At 43.2% G+C, this 19868-nt stretch overlaps 1 protein-coding gene and 1 non-coding gene across 2 annotated transcripts; one reads left to right on the top strand and one right to left on the bottom strand.

The window, feature by feature from the left end:
- Window positions 1-2937: 2937 nt before the first annotated feature.
- LOC130705658 (zinc finger protein 160-like) lies at window positions 2938-12326 on the bottom strand. The gene is made up of 4 exons (XM_057533528.1): window positions 12105-12326; window positions 10498-10588; window positions 9822-9948; window positions 2938-4879 (listed from the first exon to the last, which is right to left on the bottom strand). The coding sequence occupies exons 2-4, from the start codon at window positions 10510-10512 to the stop codon at window positions 3084-3086; spliced, it is 1938 nt and encodes a 645-aa protein (XP_057389511.1). The 5' UTR covers window positions 10513-10588; window positions 12105-12326; the 3' UTR covers window positions 2938-3083.
- On the top strand, window positions 6630-6701 carry TRNAD-GUC (transfer RNA aspartic acid (anticodon GUC)). The gene has a single exon. It is a non-coding gene; the product is annotated as a tRNA-Asp (tRNA).
- Window positions 12327-19868: the final 7542 nt, after the last annotated feature.

Below are 19868 nucleotides of genomic sequence, written 5' to 3'. Positions count from 1 at the left end.
TAAATTTTTTTAAAAAAAGGAATTTTACCATAGCTGACAATGAATCATGCAGCATATTACTTAATACTATAATTTGAAATCAACATTTTAACATCCTATGGAAAGCTGATCTTCTATTAAAATTATTTAGTATTTATTACCCAATAAATATTTCCAAACATTAATGTTCATTAGGCTAGTGTAAAAATATCTTAGGCAATTTATCTAAATAGTAATTTACTAGCATCTTCAACAACCATATTGCACAATGGAACCTATGTGTACAGCAGGAAAAGGAGTGTAATAAATTCATAGCATGAACTAAAGTGTGGTCTTTCCCAACCAAGAAATCAGAAGTGTCAGGAGTAAACATTCAATGTTTCGTTAAACAGTCTGACTGCATTTTTTTGATGTCTGACTACTGACACCTTGAGAGTTTCAAAACAACCTCTTCCTATGCTGCCTATCTGGGCAGGTTGATAAAAAAAAAGCTAAGGGCTCATTCTTTTGATACCAACTGGAAGTTCACCATAAGCAGGTACCCTCCCCTCATCCTCATCCAGTAATCACCTTAACAGACCAAGCCAGTCACCATTCCGTTTTGTCAAGCCATTTTTTAAACAGCTTGGAAGTCTACTCTGCTCCCCCTAGAAAGTTTCAGAAGGTAACAAACGTTCTCGTAACACTTTAGCATACGGCCTCATCTGTCTCAACATCCAAACCAAACTTTGGGTGTGGTTCCCTCCTGTTCCGGTGGACGACTGCCACTGCAAATGAACAAGAACAAAAATGTTGGGGAGTGAATATGTGAAATTTCTAGTTTTATGAAACAAAAAAAGTTCCTATTACAGTGTTCATTCTAAATTATTTTAGAGTGCTCCAAGCTCAAAAAGAGATTACTTTTAACCTTTTAGTTTTTTATTTCCTAATTTTTTCATGTGTTTGTTATTGCTATTTTCACTTCCGGTAAATCAAGGTGCATACTATGGGCTTTATTTGGGCACAAAACAGGACATCAGGAAACATTACATGGCGCACATATAATATAGTGCGCATTCATGAACAGGGGCGTAGGTTTTAGGGGGCCAGAGTCTGTAATTGCACTGCTATGGACAGAGCGCGGAGAGAATAACTCAAATGCAAATTATGAATATATAATCCCCAAACTCTATGTTCTTTGAATCCATCATGGAAAGAAATTGTTATAGATTCTTTCAACCTTGAGAGCCTATGGTGCATTGTTCGTTTCCGTTATGAAGTACCGAAGTGGGATAAAACTGTGTTGGTGCAAGGAACATGATCCATTCAGAGTTACGGAAAAAAACGATAAAAATTTTATTAAAGCACGAGACTTACGATACATTCTGAATAAAACAGTAGCAAAATGTAATGGCAGCAGCTAAATATGAATCATACACATGCACATACTTTTCTGGTCCTTTTGATTACATTTTCCTTTCAAGATAACGGCTCTCTCTTCAATTTCCAAGAATAAGGCTAATTTTTCATTAATCACTGATACACAACAACTATTGCCAGTCAATGGAGAAAATGACCACCATTTCACCTGCATTATTTCTACCACATAATCAGTACCTAATAACCTGTAACTCTCCTCCCATGAAAAGCCCAAGTCCTTTTTTTTTTTTTTTAATTTGCACTTTATTTATTTATTTTTGTGGCTGCATTGGGTCTTCATTGCTGCGTGCAGGCTTTCTCTAGTTGTGGCGAGTGGGGGCTACTCTTCGTTGCAGTGCATGGGCTTCTCTTGGGGTGGCTTCTCTTTGTTGCGGAACACGGGCTCTAGGCATGCGGGCTTCTGTAGTTGTGGCATGCAGGCTCAGTAGTTGTGGCCTGCAAGCCCAAGTCCTTTAATGTCCAATCTGCTCTGTTCATGGTCAGTTGATAGAACATTCTTTCCTATAACCCACACTGGCCTATCTACAGAAGGGCACCCTGAACATAATAAGCATGATGAGTCATGTCACAGTTTTACAGTATTCTCTGCCCTTCCCTAATGCTAATTCACACACTACTGAATTTGATAATTTTCTGTTCTTATTTTTCCAGGGAACATGGATGTCAATGAACCACACCTAATAAAGTCAGCCCCTTCACCTTATTGATTTCTTCCCAGAGACCATCATGAAACGACTGTAATGAAGGCATAAGTTCAACAGACTTCAACCTTCAGGTTGAAAGTCATGAATAGCAATGTACTCTTTCAAGAAAACTCAAATATTTAAATATTTTATACACTGAATGGGCCATTTCCGCATGAGTCCTTGCTCCTGTGATAAACATCATGTCATGAGTTTTAACAGATTTTGACTTTTAATTATTCTGCACTGTACAATTATCTCAGGCTAATCTCAGAAAACTGAAGACTTAGTTATTCCTAGTATGGTTCCTCGAAGTGCGGTCTGTTGTGAGAAGTGGTGAAGAAATTTACCAACTACTTTTATAAAGATTCTCCCCAATATGAATTGTTTGGTGAATCCTAAGGACACACTGTTTCTTAAAGGTATTTCCATGTTAAGTATACCTGTATATTTTCTGTCCTGCATAAATTCTCTCATTATGCCAAAGGCATGCACATCTGAAGAAGCCTTACAACATTCATTACATTTGTAAGGTTGCTCTCCAACATAAATCCTCTGATGCTCCATAGTTTTGATCTTTGGGACTCTGCTGTTGCCTAATACTTAACTCAAGTGAAAGCCTTTGCCATGTTTATTGCATTTTAAAGGTGTCCATCCAATATGTTCCCCAACGTTTGATATTTGAATAAAATATCCTTATCACACACACTACACTTGTATGGTTTCACTCCAGAATACAGATCCTGTTACTTGGTGAAAAGTGTGCAGTAAGTTGAAAATTTGCCACATTCATTGCATTTGTTAAGTATGGGCTATTTGGTGAACCCTGAGTTTAAGGCAATACCTAAAAGCCTTGCAACACTCAGTACATCTGTAAGGTTCTGTCCAGTATGGATTTTCTGATGACTGGAGGTGTGAGCCCCGAGTAAAAGCTTTGCCACAATCACAGCATTTGTAAGGTTTCTCTCCAGAATGAATTCTTTGGTGAATCCTGAGGTAGGATCACTGTCTAAAGGCTTTGCCACACTCAATACATTTGTATGATTTCTCTCTAGTATGAATCTTCTCATGAAGCCTAAGGTGTGAACGCCTGCTAAAAGCCTTGCCACATTCATTACATTTGTAAGGTCTCTCTCCAGTATGAATTCTCTGGTGATTTACAAGGTGTGAATTTTGACTGAAGACTTTGCCACACTCATTACATTTGTATGGTTTCTCTCCAGTATGAATTCTCCGATGATTTGCTAGGTGTGAATTTTGACTGAAGAGCTTACCACATACATTGCATTTATATGTTTTCTCTCCAGTATGGATTATCTGATGTGTAGTGAGGTGTGAACCCTGAGTAAAAGCTTTGCTGCACTCACTACATTTGAAAGGCTTCTCTCTAGCATGAATTCTTTGGTGAGTAGTGATGTCAGACCATTGCTGAAAAGTCTTGCCACATTCAATACACCTGTATGGCTTCTCTCCAGTATGAATCCTCTCATGATGCCTAAGATGTGAACTCTTGATAAAAGCCTTGCCACATTCATTGCATTTGTAAGATTTCTCTCCAGTATGAATTACCTCATGGTAAGTTAGGCTTGAACGAACAATAAAGGCTTTCCCACACTCATTACATTTGTATGGTTTTTCCCCAGTATGAATTCTCCGATGACTTGCAAGGTGTGAATTCTGACTGAAGACCTTGTCACATACATCGCATTTATATGGTTTCTCTCCTGTATGGATTACCTGATGTCTAGTGAGGTGTGAGCCCTGAGTAAAGGCTTTGCCGCACTCATTACATTTGAAAGGCTTCTCTCCAGCATGAATTCTTTGGTGAATCCTGATGTCAGACCATTGCCTAAAGGCCTTGCCACATTCAATACACCTGTATGGCTTCTCTCCAGTATGAATTCTCTCATGAAGCCTAAGGTTTGAACGTTTGATGAAAGTCTTCCCACATTCATTACATGGGTAAGGTTTCCCTCCAGTGTGGACTACCTGATGGTTGATTAGGCTTGAATGCACAATAAAGGCTTTGCCACATTCATCACACTTGTATGGTTTCTCTCCAGCATGACTTTTCTGATGGTCAGCCAGGCTTGAACTTTGGATAAAAGCTTTACCACATTCATTACATTTGTGTGGTTTCTCTCCACTATGAATTCTTTGATGTTTTACAAGTTTGGAACTATGGAAAAAAGCCTTGTCACATTCATTACATTGGTAAGGTTTCTCTCCAGTATGGATTACTTGATGGTTCGTGAGGCTTGAGCACATACTAAAGGCTCTGCCACACTCATTACATTTGTAAGGTTTTTCCCTGTGTGCTTTATGGTCTTGTGTCAGTATTGAAGGATGGATAAAATCATTCCCATACATATTAGAAGTGTCGGTTCCGACACTAGGAGTAATTCTTTGGAGAGCTGAAATTGAGGAACTATTGTTGATGAACTTCTCAACTTGATTACATTCATAACTTTTCCTTTCAGTGTGAAATATCTGCAGTTCATCCTGAAAGCTTAATGCAAGCTTATTTTCAATAGGCTTGTTTCCTGCATCACTTCTACCATGTTGATCTTTTCTATCAGTGAGATTTTCATTATGGGTTACAGGCATTCCTTTGTAATTTCTCTCATCATCTCTCCACTGACACTCAAAGTGATGCATATTTTCTCGGATTTCCCTTAAGTAAAAACTTTTGACTTCATGGCTTTCGTGTCTTCCCAAAATCACTGTCTGGAATATATCTGTTGAATTAGTGTTCTCCTTTGGTTGTAATTTCTTGATAACATGTGTAGGAGAGATACCTACAAGATACAAAATACCATAGGTTTCTTATTAATTACGATTCATGAATAAATATTTTATGTAGAAAACATAACATTATACCAAAAATAACACACTGAATGTAGTTAAGAAACTTCCCAACCATGATCTTCACATTTTGAGAAACATTAAAGAAACAGGATTCTTTAATAAAGAAAGTGTGATCACATGTAATTAAAATTAATTTTAGGGTAGCCTCATTTCAAGCAATCTATGATAAAAACACTCACATGGTGCAAACTTATGTTTAGCTCTCAAAAAACGGCTAATCCCATGACCAAAACCCCAAAGCACATACCAACTGACTGTAACTGAGGAGAAATATATCAGACGTATTTTCTGCATACTAATTATACCTAATCTGCATACAGTATTTACATACTTATTGTATCAATACAGAAATAAATGACAAAAAATAGACAATATATTGTAATGGTAAATAATCCAAATCAAGCTTATCCAACAAAAAACGTAAATAAATGGCAGTTTAGAACTGCAAAACAAATACAGCACTGAGAAAAAGAAGAATTTAATAAAACAATGTTTAAAAAATGAAATATTTTTCTAAATACCTGTTATAAAAGTATCAGTACCCATGAAGAATAGGCATTTTATAACATTAACAAGTACATGTCAATTATATTGCATAATACATTCTGAAACACCATCAATTGTAAATCACAATAAAAATTAATAAAAAGGGACTTCCCTGGTGGTCCAGTGGTAAAGAAATCGCCTTCCAATGCAGGGGATGCAGGTTCGATCCCTGGTCAGGGAACTGAGATCTCACATGCCACAGGGCAACTAAGCCCACGTGCCACAACTACTGAGCTCACGCGCCTCAACTAGAGCCCACATGCCGCAAACTACAGAACCACGTGCTCTGGAGCCCACTCCACAGCTAGAGAAGAGAAAAACCTGCATGCCACAACTAGAGAGAAGCCCACACGCCACAACAAACACCGCAACGAAAATCCCATGTGCCGCAACAAAGACCCGATGCAGCCAAATAAATAAATAAATAAATAAATATTTTTTTAAAAGATTAATAAATGCACTATTCTAGTAACCCATGATAAAACGAGCAGTAATAAGTAACCATGTTATAGAATATCATATTCTATGGAACGCTAAACACTCCCCCTTAAGAATAAAGAAAAGACTTTTACTCCAGAAAGAACACACAATATGAAAACTGTAAAATGTGTTGAGATAACTGACTCCTAAAATATCAGGTCAGGAAAATATATGGCATTATAAAGAATAAGAACTGAAGAAAGAAGTCAGAAGTCACATGATTTCATGACTGCTATTATATAACAGCCAAGCAGAGCAATTCCCTCTCTATGCAATGCCCTTTAATTCTCCAGTTCATTGTCCCCAAAATATATGTAATATGAAGTGTGTGCTTTAAAAATCTATGATCTAAGGTCAGAGACAACATTGTTGAGAACAAGTTGCAAAATAAAAAATTACAAAATATAATGCAGACAAAGGGATATCGCATAACAAACATGAGAGAAAGTTGATATATCTAATTAAATAACAGTAACTTATGAGTCTTTCCATAAATGTGCAATATTATAAGCCATCTGACAGTACTCATTTGTTTTAAAAGCCTGAGGTAAACTACCATTATTTTTCAAATAAGGGAGGTAGACTTAAGAGGGTTTATGTACATAACCCCAATTTACACAGAAAGTAAGAGAAACAGGAGTGTGATGGTGGAGTTCCCTGGTGGTCTAGTGGTTAGGATTCAGCACTGTCACTGCTGTGGCCCAGGTTCAGTCCCTGGTCAGGGAACTGAGATCCCGCATGCTGCCCGGTATGGCCAAAATAAATAAATAAAAATAAAAATAAATTAAAAAAAATAAATTAAAAAGACTATCTTTTCAAGATACATGCACCCCTATTATAAATAGTAGCACTATTTACAATAGCCAAGACATGAAAACAACCTAAATGTCCATCGACAGATGAATGGATAAAGATGTGGTACATATATACAATAGAATACTATAAAAAGCCATAAGAAAGAATAAAATAATGCCATTTGCAGCAACTTGAATGGACCTAGAGATTCTCATACTAAGCAAAGTAAGTCAGAAAGAGAAAGACAAATACCATATGATATCACTTATATGTGGAATCTAAAATACAGCACAAATGAACATATCTATGAAACAGAAACAGACTCACAGACATAGAGAACAGACTTGTGGTTGCCAAGGGTGGGTGGGTGGGTGGGAGGGGACAAATTGGGAGTTTGGGATTAGCAAATGGAAACTACTATGTTTATATAGGATGGATAAACAACAAGATCCTACTATATAGCACAGGGAACTATATTCAATATCTTATAATAAACTATATGGAAAAGAATATGAAAAAGAATAGATATGTAGGAACTTCCCTGGCGGTCCAGTGGTTAAGACTTCACCTTCCAATGCAGGGGGTGCGGGTTCGATCCCTGGTCAGGGAACTAAGATCCCACATACCTCGTGGCCAAAAAACCAAAACATAAAACAGAAGCAATATTGTAACAAATTCAATGAAGACTTTAAAAATGGTCCACAACAACAACAAAAAAGAATAGATATGTATAACTGAATCACTCTGCTGTACAGCAGAAATTAACATGACTTTGTAAATCAACTATACTTCAGTAAAATTTGTTTAAAAAGACTATCTTTTCAAAATATTCTGGACGAAGGGTAGGATTTAGGGAAACTGCTGATGAGCCATATCACCATCACTAAAGAAGGAAATAGTGTAAAATATATAAAAGAATGTTCATTCCCCAATTCAACCCTCCCACACACTGCAAATATAAAACAAAGAACACTAGGCGTATCATCGTTCAGCTTCATAAGCTCAGTCATTAAGATGCTTCAAAATAATACGTGTTGAGGAAGGATGAACAATGGCACTTACAGGGGACGAAAAATGTGGTATGGACAATAGTTTAGTCAACAGCCTCAGAAATACGAGGATATGAACTTGGACAATGTTGTTCCCAGGAGAAATTCCTGTATTATTTAGTGTGGCTCAGATGGCATGATCACCAGTATATGTGATCAATGCTGTCATGGTGCCCTCGAGAGATGCTCCACTGACAGTCCTCAAGGACCAGAAAACTGGAAACACTTATCAGTCAGGCTCTTGTGTACCTTCCATCTCAGTATCCTGGGACATGCTGACCACTCTACTGAGTGGCTTCAAGTGGTGCTTCTGTATGTAGCAGGATAACATTGCAACATACTACTCAAAAGTGTTCTCCATCAAGAGTTTTCTGTCACCAAATAAACCCACCCCATAGGAGAGTCCCAAGAGTCTGTCTATCCCCCAAAAGTGGATTGTCACAGCAAAAAAACAGAGGATGAAACCTCAGATCCCAGGAATGTGTATTTCAAAAGCAAGCTTCAGAGGCAAAATCATGCATATTTAACACAGTATGAAATCAGGGAAGAGTTTACATTCCCAGATCAGATAGAGCAGTGGAAGAATGAGAAAAATATAAGATATGGGGGTCAGATATTGTAGGATCTTGACATAGGACTGTGTGTTCTACCCACAGACACAAAGCTAAGAGCCTGAAAGACTGACATATAATCCCCATGTAGGATTTGGGATCAAAAAGAGGACCACTCTGCCCACTGTCTTTACAGTTTTCTTAAGTAACAATCACAGATGATCCAACGCACGTCCCACTACACACCCCCAAGCTGTGTGGCAAAAAACAGAACAAAAGGAAGGTCTGAGGGATCTAAACAGGTAGACGGGGCTTGAGACAGCTCCATGCAGGTTCTGGGGTGACAGACGGAATCAAAGAGCAGCCAGTGTTTTCTCACCTTCTGATTAGGTCTCCCAAGTACAGCAAATGGAGATGAAACCAGGATAGGTCCACGTGTTACCACTACAGAGGTGTCAGCTCTTACCTATATGGGCTAAGAACTGAGCGACCAATGAAATCAAGTTCAGAAGGGGAGACAAACCTCTGTAAAACATCCTGTCCCATGCTCCTCAAAGTCAGGGACCGAAGAGTTCACAGGGGCCAGATGGCAGAGTGTAGATCATGAGAAAAACTTTGCCTTTGTCTCTGTAGGAGCTGCAGCCCCACCGGAGGGTGAAAGAATACATTTTACATGTTGACAGACAGAGTGATAAGTTGGGGAGAAGAAAAATTTCCTCTGAGAACTCAAATAATAAAAAAAACTTCTGTAGTCCCATAGAACTCTCCCACTTGGGGAGAGTTTCCCCAAAACTGTTAATGGTGTGGCCTCCTCTCTGTCCATCTGAGATCTGACCTGTGTCCACATTTTTGATACTTTCCCACCCCTTTCGTTTTTTTTTCACTATTTTCACTTCCCTCTCCAGAGTCCAGCGCTCTTTCCCTTACACTAAAATGGAGATAATAATAATCAGGTCAGAAACAGTAATTACTGCTAACTGCAAGAAAGGAAGATCATGTGCTGTGTCGTTTCCAGAATCCCAGCTCTTTGTTCAGCTAATGTGTGAGGACATTATAGATGGGTCTAGGAAAATATTTCACAAATTCATCCACTGCTTGCCCCCTCCTGAATGCATAAGGAACAGTGTAATATACAGACACCTAGCTCTCTTTCAAGGACTACTGAATCAAAAACACAGGGGTAGCAGAGAGGGAAGTGGATATTCTAAGTTCGCTATAAGGCTTTATGCCTATTTAAGCTCTGGAACCACCCTTGATGTATCATAACATGGGCAGATCACATGAAGAAAGGCAAGTTTAAAGTCCTCACGCCACATTATGAAACTTTTCATGTCTGAGTCAACAGGGCTTTGAGCTCAGTCAAGCAAGGCAGGGGCTCCCAAGAGGCACGTGAGGGAAAATGCAAAGATACCCAAGGACAGATCCCAACTTCAGAGGGAAGTTATCCTCACCCAGGGAGAGCAGGTTCCTGTAGGTCTCCAGCATCACGTCCCTGTACAAGGCCCTCTGAGCAGGGTCCAGGCATTCCCACTCCTCCTGAGAGAATCTGATGGCCACATCCTCGAAGGCCAACCGTTCCTGAAATGAAAACACATTTTCACCATGGGGCCATGAGGAGAGTTCTTATCTGCATACAAAATGAGAAGAAGAGAGAGGGGTAAGGATCGATTCAGTTGAAGTATGTATTCTGACAGATCCATGTAGAGGTATTTGGGGCACATTATGCCTCTCTAATTTCTTATGCTTTTCCATAGGAGATTATGATAGCCTCCAAATCAATGTGGATTTCTCATTTTTCGGTATGATACATGAAATACACAAATAAAAATTCAACACTGAGTTGTCTATACAGAAGTGTTAAAGAGAGGTCGGAATCTAAAAACTGGGATGACGATAACAGCAATGGCTACAAGTTGTTGAACACTTCCTATACGTTACGTGTTTCTCTAAATGCTCTACCTGAATTAACTTGTTATCAATGTAATAGCTCATTAGAGAAAGATGTTTCCATTCTACAGAGTAGAAAACTGTGTCACAGATGGAATCTAAGGCTACTCTAGATTCAGAGATTAGCAAACGCAAAGAAGGAAGAAGAAACAGAACAATCAACCAAGAACATCACTTTACCTGAGAAAGAGCCATTTCTGACTCCTGTTCTTTCCTCTCCCTCCTCTTATGGGCTTCTTCCTCAGACAATATGAGTCTTTAGAGGTCGATCCTGAAAGTTGAAAAGATGCTGTTCAATGCTTAGAATCAACACACCCGCTGCCTGAGTCACCGCCACACACACAGGGAAGACCTCAGCATGTGGAACAGACAGTCCCCTGCTGCCCACTGTCCCAGGAGGGGCTCAGGACAGTAAACTCCCACACAAAGACCAACACAGGAGTTTCCCACCCTTTCCTTCAGATCAGGCTCCCCTCCTGGTGAGGCCCTCACGTACACAGCAGCAGCGGGCACCTCAGCTGGACCCGACGACCCCCTGCAGGTCACAGACCAGCCCTGATCCATCCCCACGCAGAGCAGAGCCCCTCAGCCTCAGCCCAGATCTCAGCCCTCAGGAACGGGGGGACTCAGTCACGATGCTCAGTGATGGATACACCAGGGCACCTTAAGTATCACTGAGGCTGGGCCCCGCACAGACTTTGTGAAGGGGAATCTCTGGTCAGGTAACAAAGGTATTTGCAAAATGCCTCATCGCTGTCATGTGCAGCCTGGATGAGCACCCCTCAGAGGGGGCAAGCCTGGCACACCTTGCACCTTCTTCTTTTCCAGCTTTATCGAGGTATAACTGACAAATAAATATTGTGTATATTTAAGATGTACAATGTGATAGCTGACACATGCATATACTGTGAAATAATTACCCAAATCAACTTCTGCCTCTTCCCCCAAATAGCTGGAATAATCTTCTCACTTGTCAGTGCATGAAATTACCCCAGACCGTAAAAACTCATCACCCCCACAGCCTGGAGCCACTTTCACCTTCTGAGACAACCACATCCTGCCTATGGAATGTACATCTCTCTCTTTTTCTTTTTTTTTTTTTTTCTTAATTTATTAATTTGTTTATTTTTATTTTTGGCTGTGTTGGGTCTTCGTTTCTGTGCGAGGGCTTTCTCTAGTTGCGGCAAGCGGGGGCCACTCTTCATCGCGGTGCGCGGGCCTCTCACTATCGTGGCCTCTCTTGTTGCGGGGCACAGGCTCCAGACGCGTAGGCTCAGTAGTTGTGGCTCACGGGCCCAGCTGCTCCGCGGCATGTGGGATCTTCCCAGACCAGGGCTTGAACCCGTGTCCCCCGCATTGGCAGGCAGACTCTCAACCACTGAGCCACCAGGGAAGCCCCTCTCTTTTTCTTTTTAATGTTATTTTTATAAATTTTAAAATATTTTATTTCTTTTATTGTACCTATTTTCCATATATTGTTTGGCTGCGTTGGGTCTAAGTTGCAGCACGTGGGATCTTCATTGAGGCAGGCTGTCTCTTCGTTGCAGTGCCCGGGCTCTCCAGTTGAGGCACATGAGCTCAGCAGTTGCAGCGTGCGGGCTTAGTTGCTCCGCAGCATGTGGGATCTTAGCTCCCCGACCAGGGATCAAACCCACGTCCCCTGCATTGGAAGGCAGATTCTTTACCACTGGACCACCAGGGAAGTCCCTATCTCTCTTAATAAACCAGCTTTTACTTTACTATGGCTCGCTCTTGAATTCTTTCCTGCATGAAGCCAGGATGCTCACTTGGCAGCCAGTCTCAGGAACTCTTCTGGGACGTGAGCATTCTCTCGTGCCCCCAATCTCCTGCAAGAGGACATCGTGCTCTGAAATGGAGCAGAGCAAAAAGGTACTTGATAGGAGGGAAGATGCAGTTAATTGAGAACGTTTTATTTTTATTTTTTTAAATTTATTTTATTTTTATATATTTCTTATTTTTTGGCTGTGTTGGGTCTTCGTTGCTGTGCGCAGGCTTTCTCTAGTTGCGGCGAGCAGAGGTTACTCTTCGTTGTGGTGCATTGGCTTCTCATTGCGGTGGCTTCTCTTGTTGCGGAGCATGGGCTCTAGAGCACATGGGTTTCAGTAGATATGGCACGTGGGCTCAGTAGTTGTGGCGCATGGGCTTAGCTGCTCCGCGGCGTGTGGGATCTTCCCGGACCAGGACTGGAACCCATGTCCCCTGCATTGGCAGGCGGATTCTTAACCACTGCGCCACCAGCGAAACCCAAGAACGTTTTATTTTAAAGATGAAAGAACAGAGTGTATAAAAAGTTGTGGGAGGGACTTCCCTGGTGTCCAGTGGCTAAGACTTCACCTTCCAGTGCAGGGGGTGTGGGTTTGATCCCTGGTTGGGGAGCTAAGATCCCACCCGTCTTGCAGCCAAAAAACATAAAACAGAAGCCAAACCAAATATTGTACCAAATTCAATAATGACCTTGAAAGTGGTCCACATCAAAAAAAAATCTTAAAAAAAAAAAGTTGTGGGGTGCGTGTGTGTGTGCATCTTTGTAAGTGTTTAAGATAGACAATGCCACCATGTTTGTATACTGATCAAAGTAACTTCCAAGAAGTAAAAACACATGATGCGGGACTTCCTTGGTGGTGCAGTGGTTAAGAATCCGCCTGCCAATGCAGGCGACACGGATTCGAGCCCTGGTCTGGGAAGATCCCACATGCCGCGGAGCAACTAAGCCCGTGAGCCACAACTACTGAGCCTGCGCTCTAGAGCCCGCGAGCCACAACTACTGAGCCCACGTGCCAAAACTACTGAACCTATGCACCTAGAGCCCGAGCTCCGCAACAAGAGAAGCCACCGAAATGAGAAGCCCATGCACCGCAACCAAGAGTAGCCCCTGCTCGCTACAACTAGAGAAAGCCCACGCGCAGCAACGAAAACCCAACGCAGCCTAAATAAACTTATTTGCTTGTTTATTTATTTATTTATTTTTTAAAAAACCACATAATGCCACACCGTCCTGACACAGAGTGAAGATGGCAACAAGGGCACAATCGCAGGGTCAGCCGCAGCCAGGAGCAGGGACAGACTTCACAGTCGGTACTGAGGAGAGAACACAGGCCCTGAGGCAGATGGGTGAGCCAGTTAGAGGAGGTATCTTCCCTTTGCTCCACGGGCTCCATGAAGAAGAAACAGGGTCTCTGAGAGGAAAGATGGGAGAGGATGAACTGGGCTGATGAGGGCCTGTAAAGGAAAGGTATGCAGCAGACACAGGGAATGTGAGGGAACAGAGCCGGGAACCTGAAGTGAGACCAGGCAGTCTGGGGGTGTGCTTTTCTCCAGTGGTGATGAGCCCCACGGGGACAGCAGAGGAGGCACAGCTGGGTGTGATGGGGATGCCAGGGAGGGCAAGGAAGTAGAGGGTCACAGGAGAATGAGTGCACCCGTCCTTCGCTTTGCGGCATCTGACTTGCACGGCTGTGAGTAAGTGACAGGGTGTGCTTGGCTCCATCGTTTTCTGTTTGTTTGTTTGGCTGCACCACGTGGCATGCGGGATGTTAGGTCCTCAACGAGGGACTGAACCCGTGCCCCCAGCAGTGGAAGCTCGGAGTCTTAACCACTGGACCACCAGGGAATTAATTCACTGTCTCCATCATTTAAAAATAACCCGCATGAACTTCGGAATATTACTCAGCCATAAAAAAGAATAAAATAATGCCATTTGCAGCAACATGGATGGACCTAGAGATTCTCATACTGAGTGAAGTCAGAGAAAGACAAATACCATATGATATTGCTTATATGTGGAATCCAAAAAAAGGCTACAAATGAACTTATCTACACAACCAAAATAGAGTTACAAATGTAGAAAATAAACTTACGGTTACCGGAGGGTAAGGCGGGGGGAGGGATAAATTGGAAGATTGGGATTGACACAGACACATTACTATATATAAAATAGATAACTAATAAGGACCTACTGTATAGCACAGGGAACTCTACTCAATACTCTGTAATGGCCTATATGGGAAAGGAATCTAAAAAAGAGTGGATATATGTATTTGTATAACAGATTCACTTTGCTGTACACCTGAAACTAACACAACATTGTAAATCAATTATACCCCAATAAAAATTAAAAATAACAACCCGCATGAGGTAGAGGAGTATATTCCATTAGTGCACCATTTTTTATCCCCAGTGTAGACCAAGACAAAAAGCCTGGAATATGGTATACACTCCACATGTAGTGAATAAATGAATGAGAAGGACACAAAATTACACTAGTACCCGCTCTGCCATAGTCTTCACTTTGTGGGACAGATGGGTGCAGGGGTCATTTGCCCTGGAAAGAGTGAGGAGGGAGCTGACCAGGAACAGCAGAGGCGGGGAGAGCCAAGGGTCCTCCATGCAGACAATGCTCCTTGCCCTCAAAAGGTGCAAAGGACAAGCGTGGTTCAACTAGAAGCACAGTGGGCTCATCCAAGGGGTAGCTGCCTGCGGTTGACAGACCGATTTGGGCAATAGAAAGGCTACAATTGGGAATTCTCTGGTGGTCCAGTGGTTAGGACTCAATGCTTTCACTGCCGTGGGCCTGGGTTCAATCGCTGGTTGGGGAATGAAGATCCCGCAAGCCGCACAGTGCGGCCAAATAAATAAATAAAATAAAATAAACAAAATCAATAGAAAAAGCAGAAGCCTCTTGGCTGCCTAGACCCTAATATGGAGAAAAGTCCTTGGAATCTAAGGTTTCTCACTCTGCAATGACATTAGCTTAAAAAAATCACAGCCTGAAATCCTGACTTGATTGGGTTGGTTGGATTGTGCAAAGCAACAGCAGAAGCAGAGCAGGAAGTGGGTGTCTGACAGAACAGCAGAGGGGAAGCTGTAAGACCTGAGGGAAGAAACGCAGGCAAGGGGCAGACAAACCACTTCTCTTCTTCAAGTCTCCTACTTGGGAAACCACCATCACTGCCATCCTAGAGAAGACAGTGAAGACATGTGTATGTAGGGTGAGTGTGTGTTGGGTAGGAAGACAAGATCTTTTCTCTAAACGTGGCCCCACTAGCTCACCCCCTTCTGTTCTGCTAACTGCTGGGCACTGGGTCACCGGGTGAGTATGAACAGAGCTTTTCCTTCTTCTAGTTCCTGAGCTTTCCTGCTGTTACTAGGGCTCTAAATCCCCAAACACCGCTCCCCTTCCTGTCTCCAAATTCCCTTCCCAGAACGCAGTGGCCCTCCTCCTTGGAGAAATATACTCGTTCCACAGTTAATTTAAAACACCTTGCCCCTCCCCTCCCCAGCTTCCTTTTGACTGGAGAGAGAGAGAGAGAGAGAGAGAGAGAGAGAGAGAGAGAGAGAGAGAGAGAGAGAGAGGGAGGGAGGGAGTGTGTGTGTGTGTGTGTGTGTGTGTGTTCTGGGACAGGCAGGGAGAGATAGCTAACCACCACTGGCCTGGCAGTAAGACAGCAGCTGCATCTTTCCAAGGATGAGCCATTGTACTGCAGGTCTCTGTGGTGTTTATCACCCTTGATTGTCTGAACAATCTTTCCACAAGTTAAGGACACCTCTAGCCCTTCTCAAGTTGTATCCACCCCCGGTAGGCCCTCCCTAATGACAACTTTCTGCCATATGAGTCTTAAGACCCATCGTTTCCCTCCATGACTCAAATCGACAGACTTCCATGGGGTCTGACACCCTCCCCAGAGACTGCATAATGATCCCCTTCTGCTATGCAATCCCACAAAACATTCCAAGCCCCGATGACTCAGGCATTCACGATGGACTGATACTCATGAAGACGTCCAAAAACCACTAGGCTTGACACCATATTTTCATTCACAGTGACCCCAGCCCAAGCACTGTCACCTCCAAAATCTACTAATAAAAGAGAGATTTATCCAAAACTTCAATGAGGTACCACCTCACACCAGTCAGAACAGCCATCATTAAAAAGTCTACAGGGCTTCCCTGGTGGCGCAGTGGTTAAGAATCCGCCTGCCAATGCAGGGGATGCAGGTTCAAGCCCTGCAGGTCTGGGAAGATCCCACATGCTGTGGAGCAACTAAGCCCGAGCACCACAACTACTGAAGCCCGCACGCCTAGAGCCTGTGCTCTGCAGCAAGAGAAGCCACCACAACGAGAAGCCCGCGCACTGCAATGAAGACCCAACACAACCAAAATTAAATAAATAAATAAATAAATTTATAAATAGGCATATCGTTTAAAAAAAAAAAAGTCTACAAATAACAAACGCTGCAGACGGTGTGGAGAAAAGGGAAACTTCCTACACTGTTGGTGGGAATGTAAGTCGGTGCAGCCACTGTGGAAAACAGTGTGGAGGTTCCTCAGAAAACTAAAAATAGAATTACCATATGATCCAGCAATCCCACTCCTGCGCATATATACAGACAAAATTCTAATTCAAAAAAAAAAAAAAACATGCACCCCTATGTTCATTGCAGCACTATTAACAATAGCCAAGACATGGAAACAACCTAAATGTTCATTGACAGATGAATGGATAAAGAAGATGTGGTACATATACACTATAGGATATTACTCAGCCATAAAAAAGAACTAATGCCATTTGCAGCAACATGGATATAACTAGAGATTATCGTACTAAGTTAAATAAGTCAGAAAGAGAAAGACAAATACCATATGATATCACTTACATGTGGAATCTAAACTATGACACAAATGAACCTATCTATGAAACAGAATCACGGACACAGAGAACAGACTTGCGGTTGCCAAGGGGGAGGGGATTGGGGGAGGGATGGAGTGGGAGGTTGGGGTTAGCAGATGTAAGCTTTTATATACAGGATGGACAAACAACAAGGTCCTACTGTATAGCACAGGGAACTATACTCAATATCCTATGACGAACCATAATGGAGAAGAATATTTTTTTTTAAATGTATATAAAAGAGAGATTTGGGACTTCCCTGGTGGCACAGTGGTTAGGAATCCGCCTGCCCATGCAGGGGACGCGGGTTTGATCCCTGGTCCAGGAAGATCCCACGTGCCGTGGAGCAACTAAGCCCATGCGCCACAACTGCTGAGCCCGCGTGCCACAGCTACTGAAGCCAGCACTCCTAGAGCCCGGGCTCTGCAACAACAGAAGCCACCACAAGGAGAAGCCCATGCACCACAACAAAGAGTAGCCCCCACTCGCCGCAACTAGAGAAAGCCTGCACACAGCTACGAAGACCCAACACAGCCAAAAAATAAATAAATAAAAATTAATTAATTAATTTTTTAAAAAAGAGAGAGATTTGTCCAATGATGCACATGCCCCAATGAGACCTCAACATCTCCCCAGGAAACACTCCAAATTCTCTTTTGCATCTTTCAAAATGCATCTGAAACTTTCTTTGTTGCAACCCCAGATACCCCAAAATACCAAAGGTAAGACAAAAACTGATCTCTGAGGTGTTCCCTGTTAACTACTCTGTGGGTTGCACGATGATTTCTGCCCTCCCAAAAGACCCCACAAAGCTCACTGGGTGGAGTGGATGCTGGGGGGCACCTCCTGGATCCACCCCCCCCAGGACCAAGGCACCCATCCTCCTGCACCCAGAGCTCCCTGCGGGCTCTGCTCAGGCCTTGGTTCTAACGTCACTACAGGGTAACATTCCTGCTCCGAATTCCGCTTCCTTATTCCTCTTCAGCTGTGATCGTGAGCTTCCAAATTGAACCCATGCGTGGAAATCTCAGTCTCAGCATCTGTGTCCCAGAGAACCTGAAAACAGACATTATGGCACCTAAACCCAATCCATGCAGCCCCACACCTACCCATGGATCCGCTTCCAGGTGCTCCAGCCAGGACTGACACATCCCTTTTCAACGGTTCCACACACCCCTTGAACCCAAACCCACGCGTGGGACAGGTGCACACACCGCTCACTGGGTTCATCTAGGGGCCCACACTTGCTGCCGTATCACTCCTGCAGACACTTAAAGGCTTCCCTCCACTTTTTCCCATGTCTTGACATCTCCTCCACGCGTGCGTGAACAAACAGGGCTAAAAGGCACAGGGACCTACGAGCACAGGCGTCGCAATAGGCGTGGACAGAGCTGCAAACGGAAGGACGCTGGGCGTTCAGTATGGAGATCAAGAAGCTGGCCCTCCTGGGAAAACTTGCCAGCAACTGGGGACATCATGGAATCTAGTTTTAAAGACATTTGAGGATTGGCTGGATTGTGTTTGATAAGGAAGTCAGAGAGAGAGAGAGAAAAAGAGAAAGAGAAACAGAGAGATGGCCCAGATCTCATTGTCTCTTGTCCTCCCCACTCACAGCAAACTACAAGGTACCCTAGCTTTTTAAGGGGGGGCCTCCCTCATGCCCACCCCACAGGCTCCTAAGCTTCTCCCCATCCTTACCAAAGTGTAATCAGTATCCCTGACGCTGAGCAACTGAACTGCTGGAAGGCAAGGCTCCTGTCCAAGATGGCAGCTAGCCCCTCAATGTGCAGAATTTGGAAGACCTGGGGGCTATAGTGGAGCAGTGACACAGCAGTGACACTTTAGTTCAGTTACAGTTGAAATTTCCAGAACAAATATGGGAACTAACCTCATCATGTGTCCCAGCCCCTTGGCTTTCCCTGAGGAGTGCTCTGCCCAACCCAGTCCCCAGCATCTAAACACCCCCAGAGTAAAGTGCTGCAGGTGTCCTGGGAAGAAGATGGAGACAATGCACCCTCCAATGGAGGGAAAAAAGACCCAAAATAATCAAGGGAGAAGAGCATTTCTTATAGAGGAGCTTGATGTGGAAGCAATAAAACCTGAGTAATGAGACAGAGAATGACTGGTGAAGGGAAATCGAGATGATTGGCTGGAGAAGATGGGGAGATATCTCTGGCCAAGACCTGAAGGAGGAGAAAGGGCCAGAGCAGAGATGATTTAGGGACAAAGGGTGAAGCAGGAAGTAAGATCTGAGATAGAAAAGGTGTTGGGTGTTTGGGAACAGAGAAAAGCTGAATGTGACCGGGGCAGAGTGAACCACGAGAAAAGGATGAGGCTGGAGACAATGGCAGGGCCCTGAGGACGACACAGAGCTGTGTAGCCACCGTGAGGAGTCGGGATATTGTCCTGAAGACGTATGGAAGCCAGTGGAGGTCTGAGTGCCAGAAGTGACAAACCCTCCCTTCCCATTTATCCTTGTTCATGGAAGACACCTGATGACGGTCTCTGACTCGGAGCCTATGTTCCTGCCTCCATCCTACTGTTTTTCTTTTAGTTTTTCATTTTGGGAGGCCTGGCACCCACTTAATATTCTAATTACAAGCGGACGCTCCCTCCATGAAGAACTGCCACACACAGACACACGCCCAATCTGGCCAATCATTTCAGGGGTCAGCGTTGCGCAGCCTCAGAGTTTCCGGTCTAGTCTCTCATCTCCATGTTACAAGCGGGCCCCCTGAGGCCCAGACGGGACACACTTCTGAGAAGGTCTGAGTTGAGTGAACAGAAGCAGGTGGAACTGAATTCTGAAAAGGTCGCTTGAAGGGCCAGTGGGCAGAGTTTGTCCTCATCAACGTTCCCACTT

Source organism: Balaenoptera acutorostrata, chromosome 19, assembly GCF_949987535.1.
Source record: "Balaenoptera acutorostrata chromosome 19, mBalAcu1.1, whole genome shotgun sequence".
NCBI classification, from domain to species: Eukaryota; Metazoa; Chordata; class Mammalia; order Artiodactyla; family Balaenopteridae; genus Balaenoptera; species Balaenoptera acutorostrata.
Note: the sequence above shows the minus strand (reverse complement) of the source record. Positions and strands in the feature narration are given on the sequence as shown.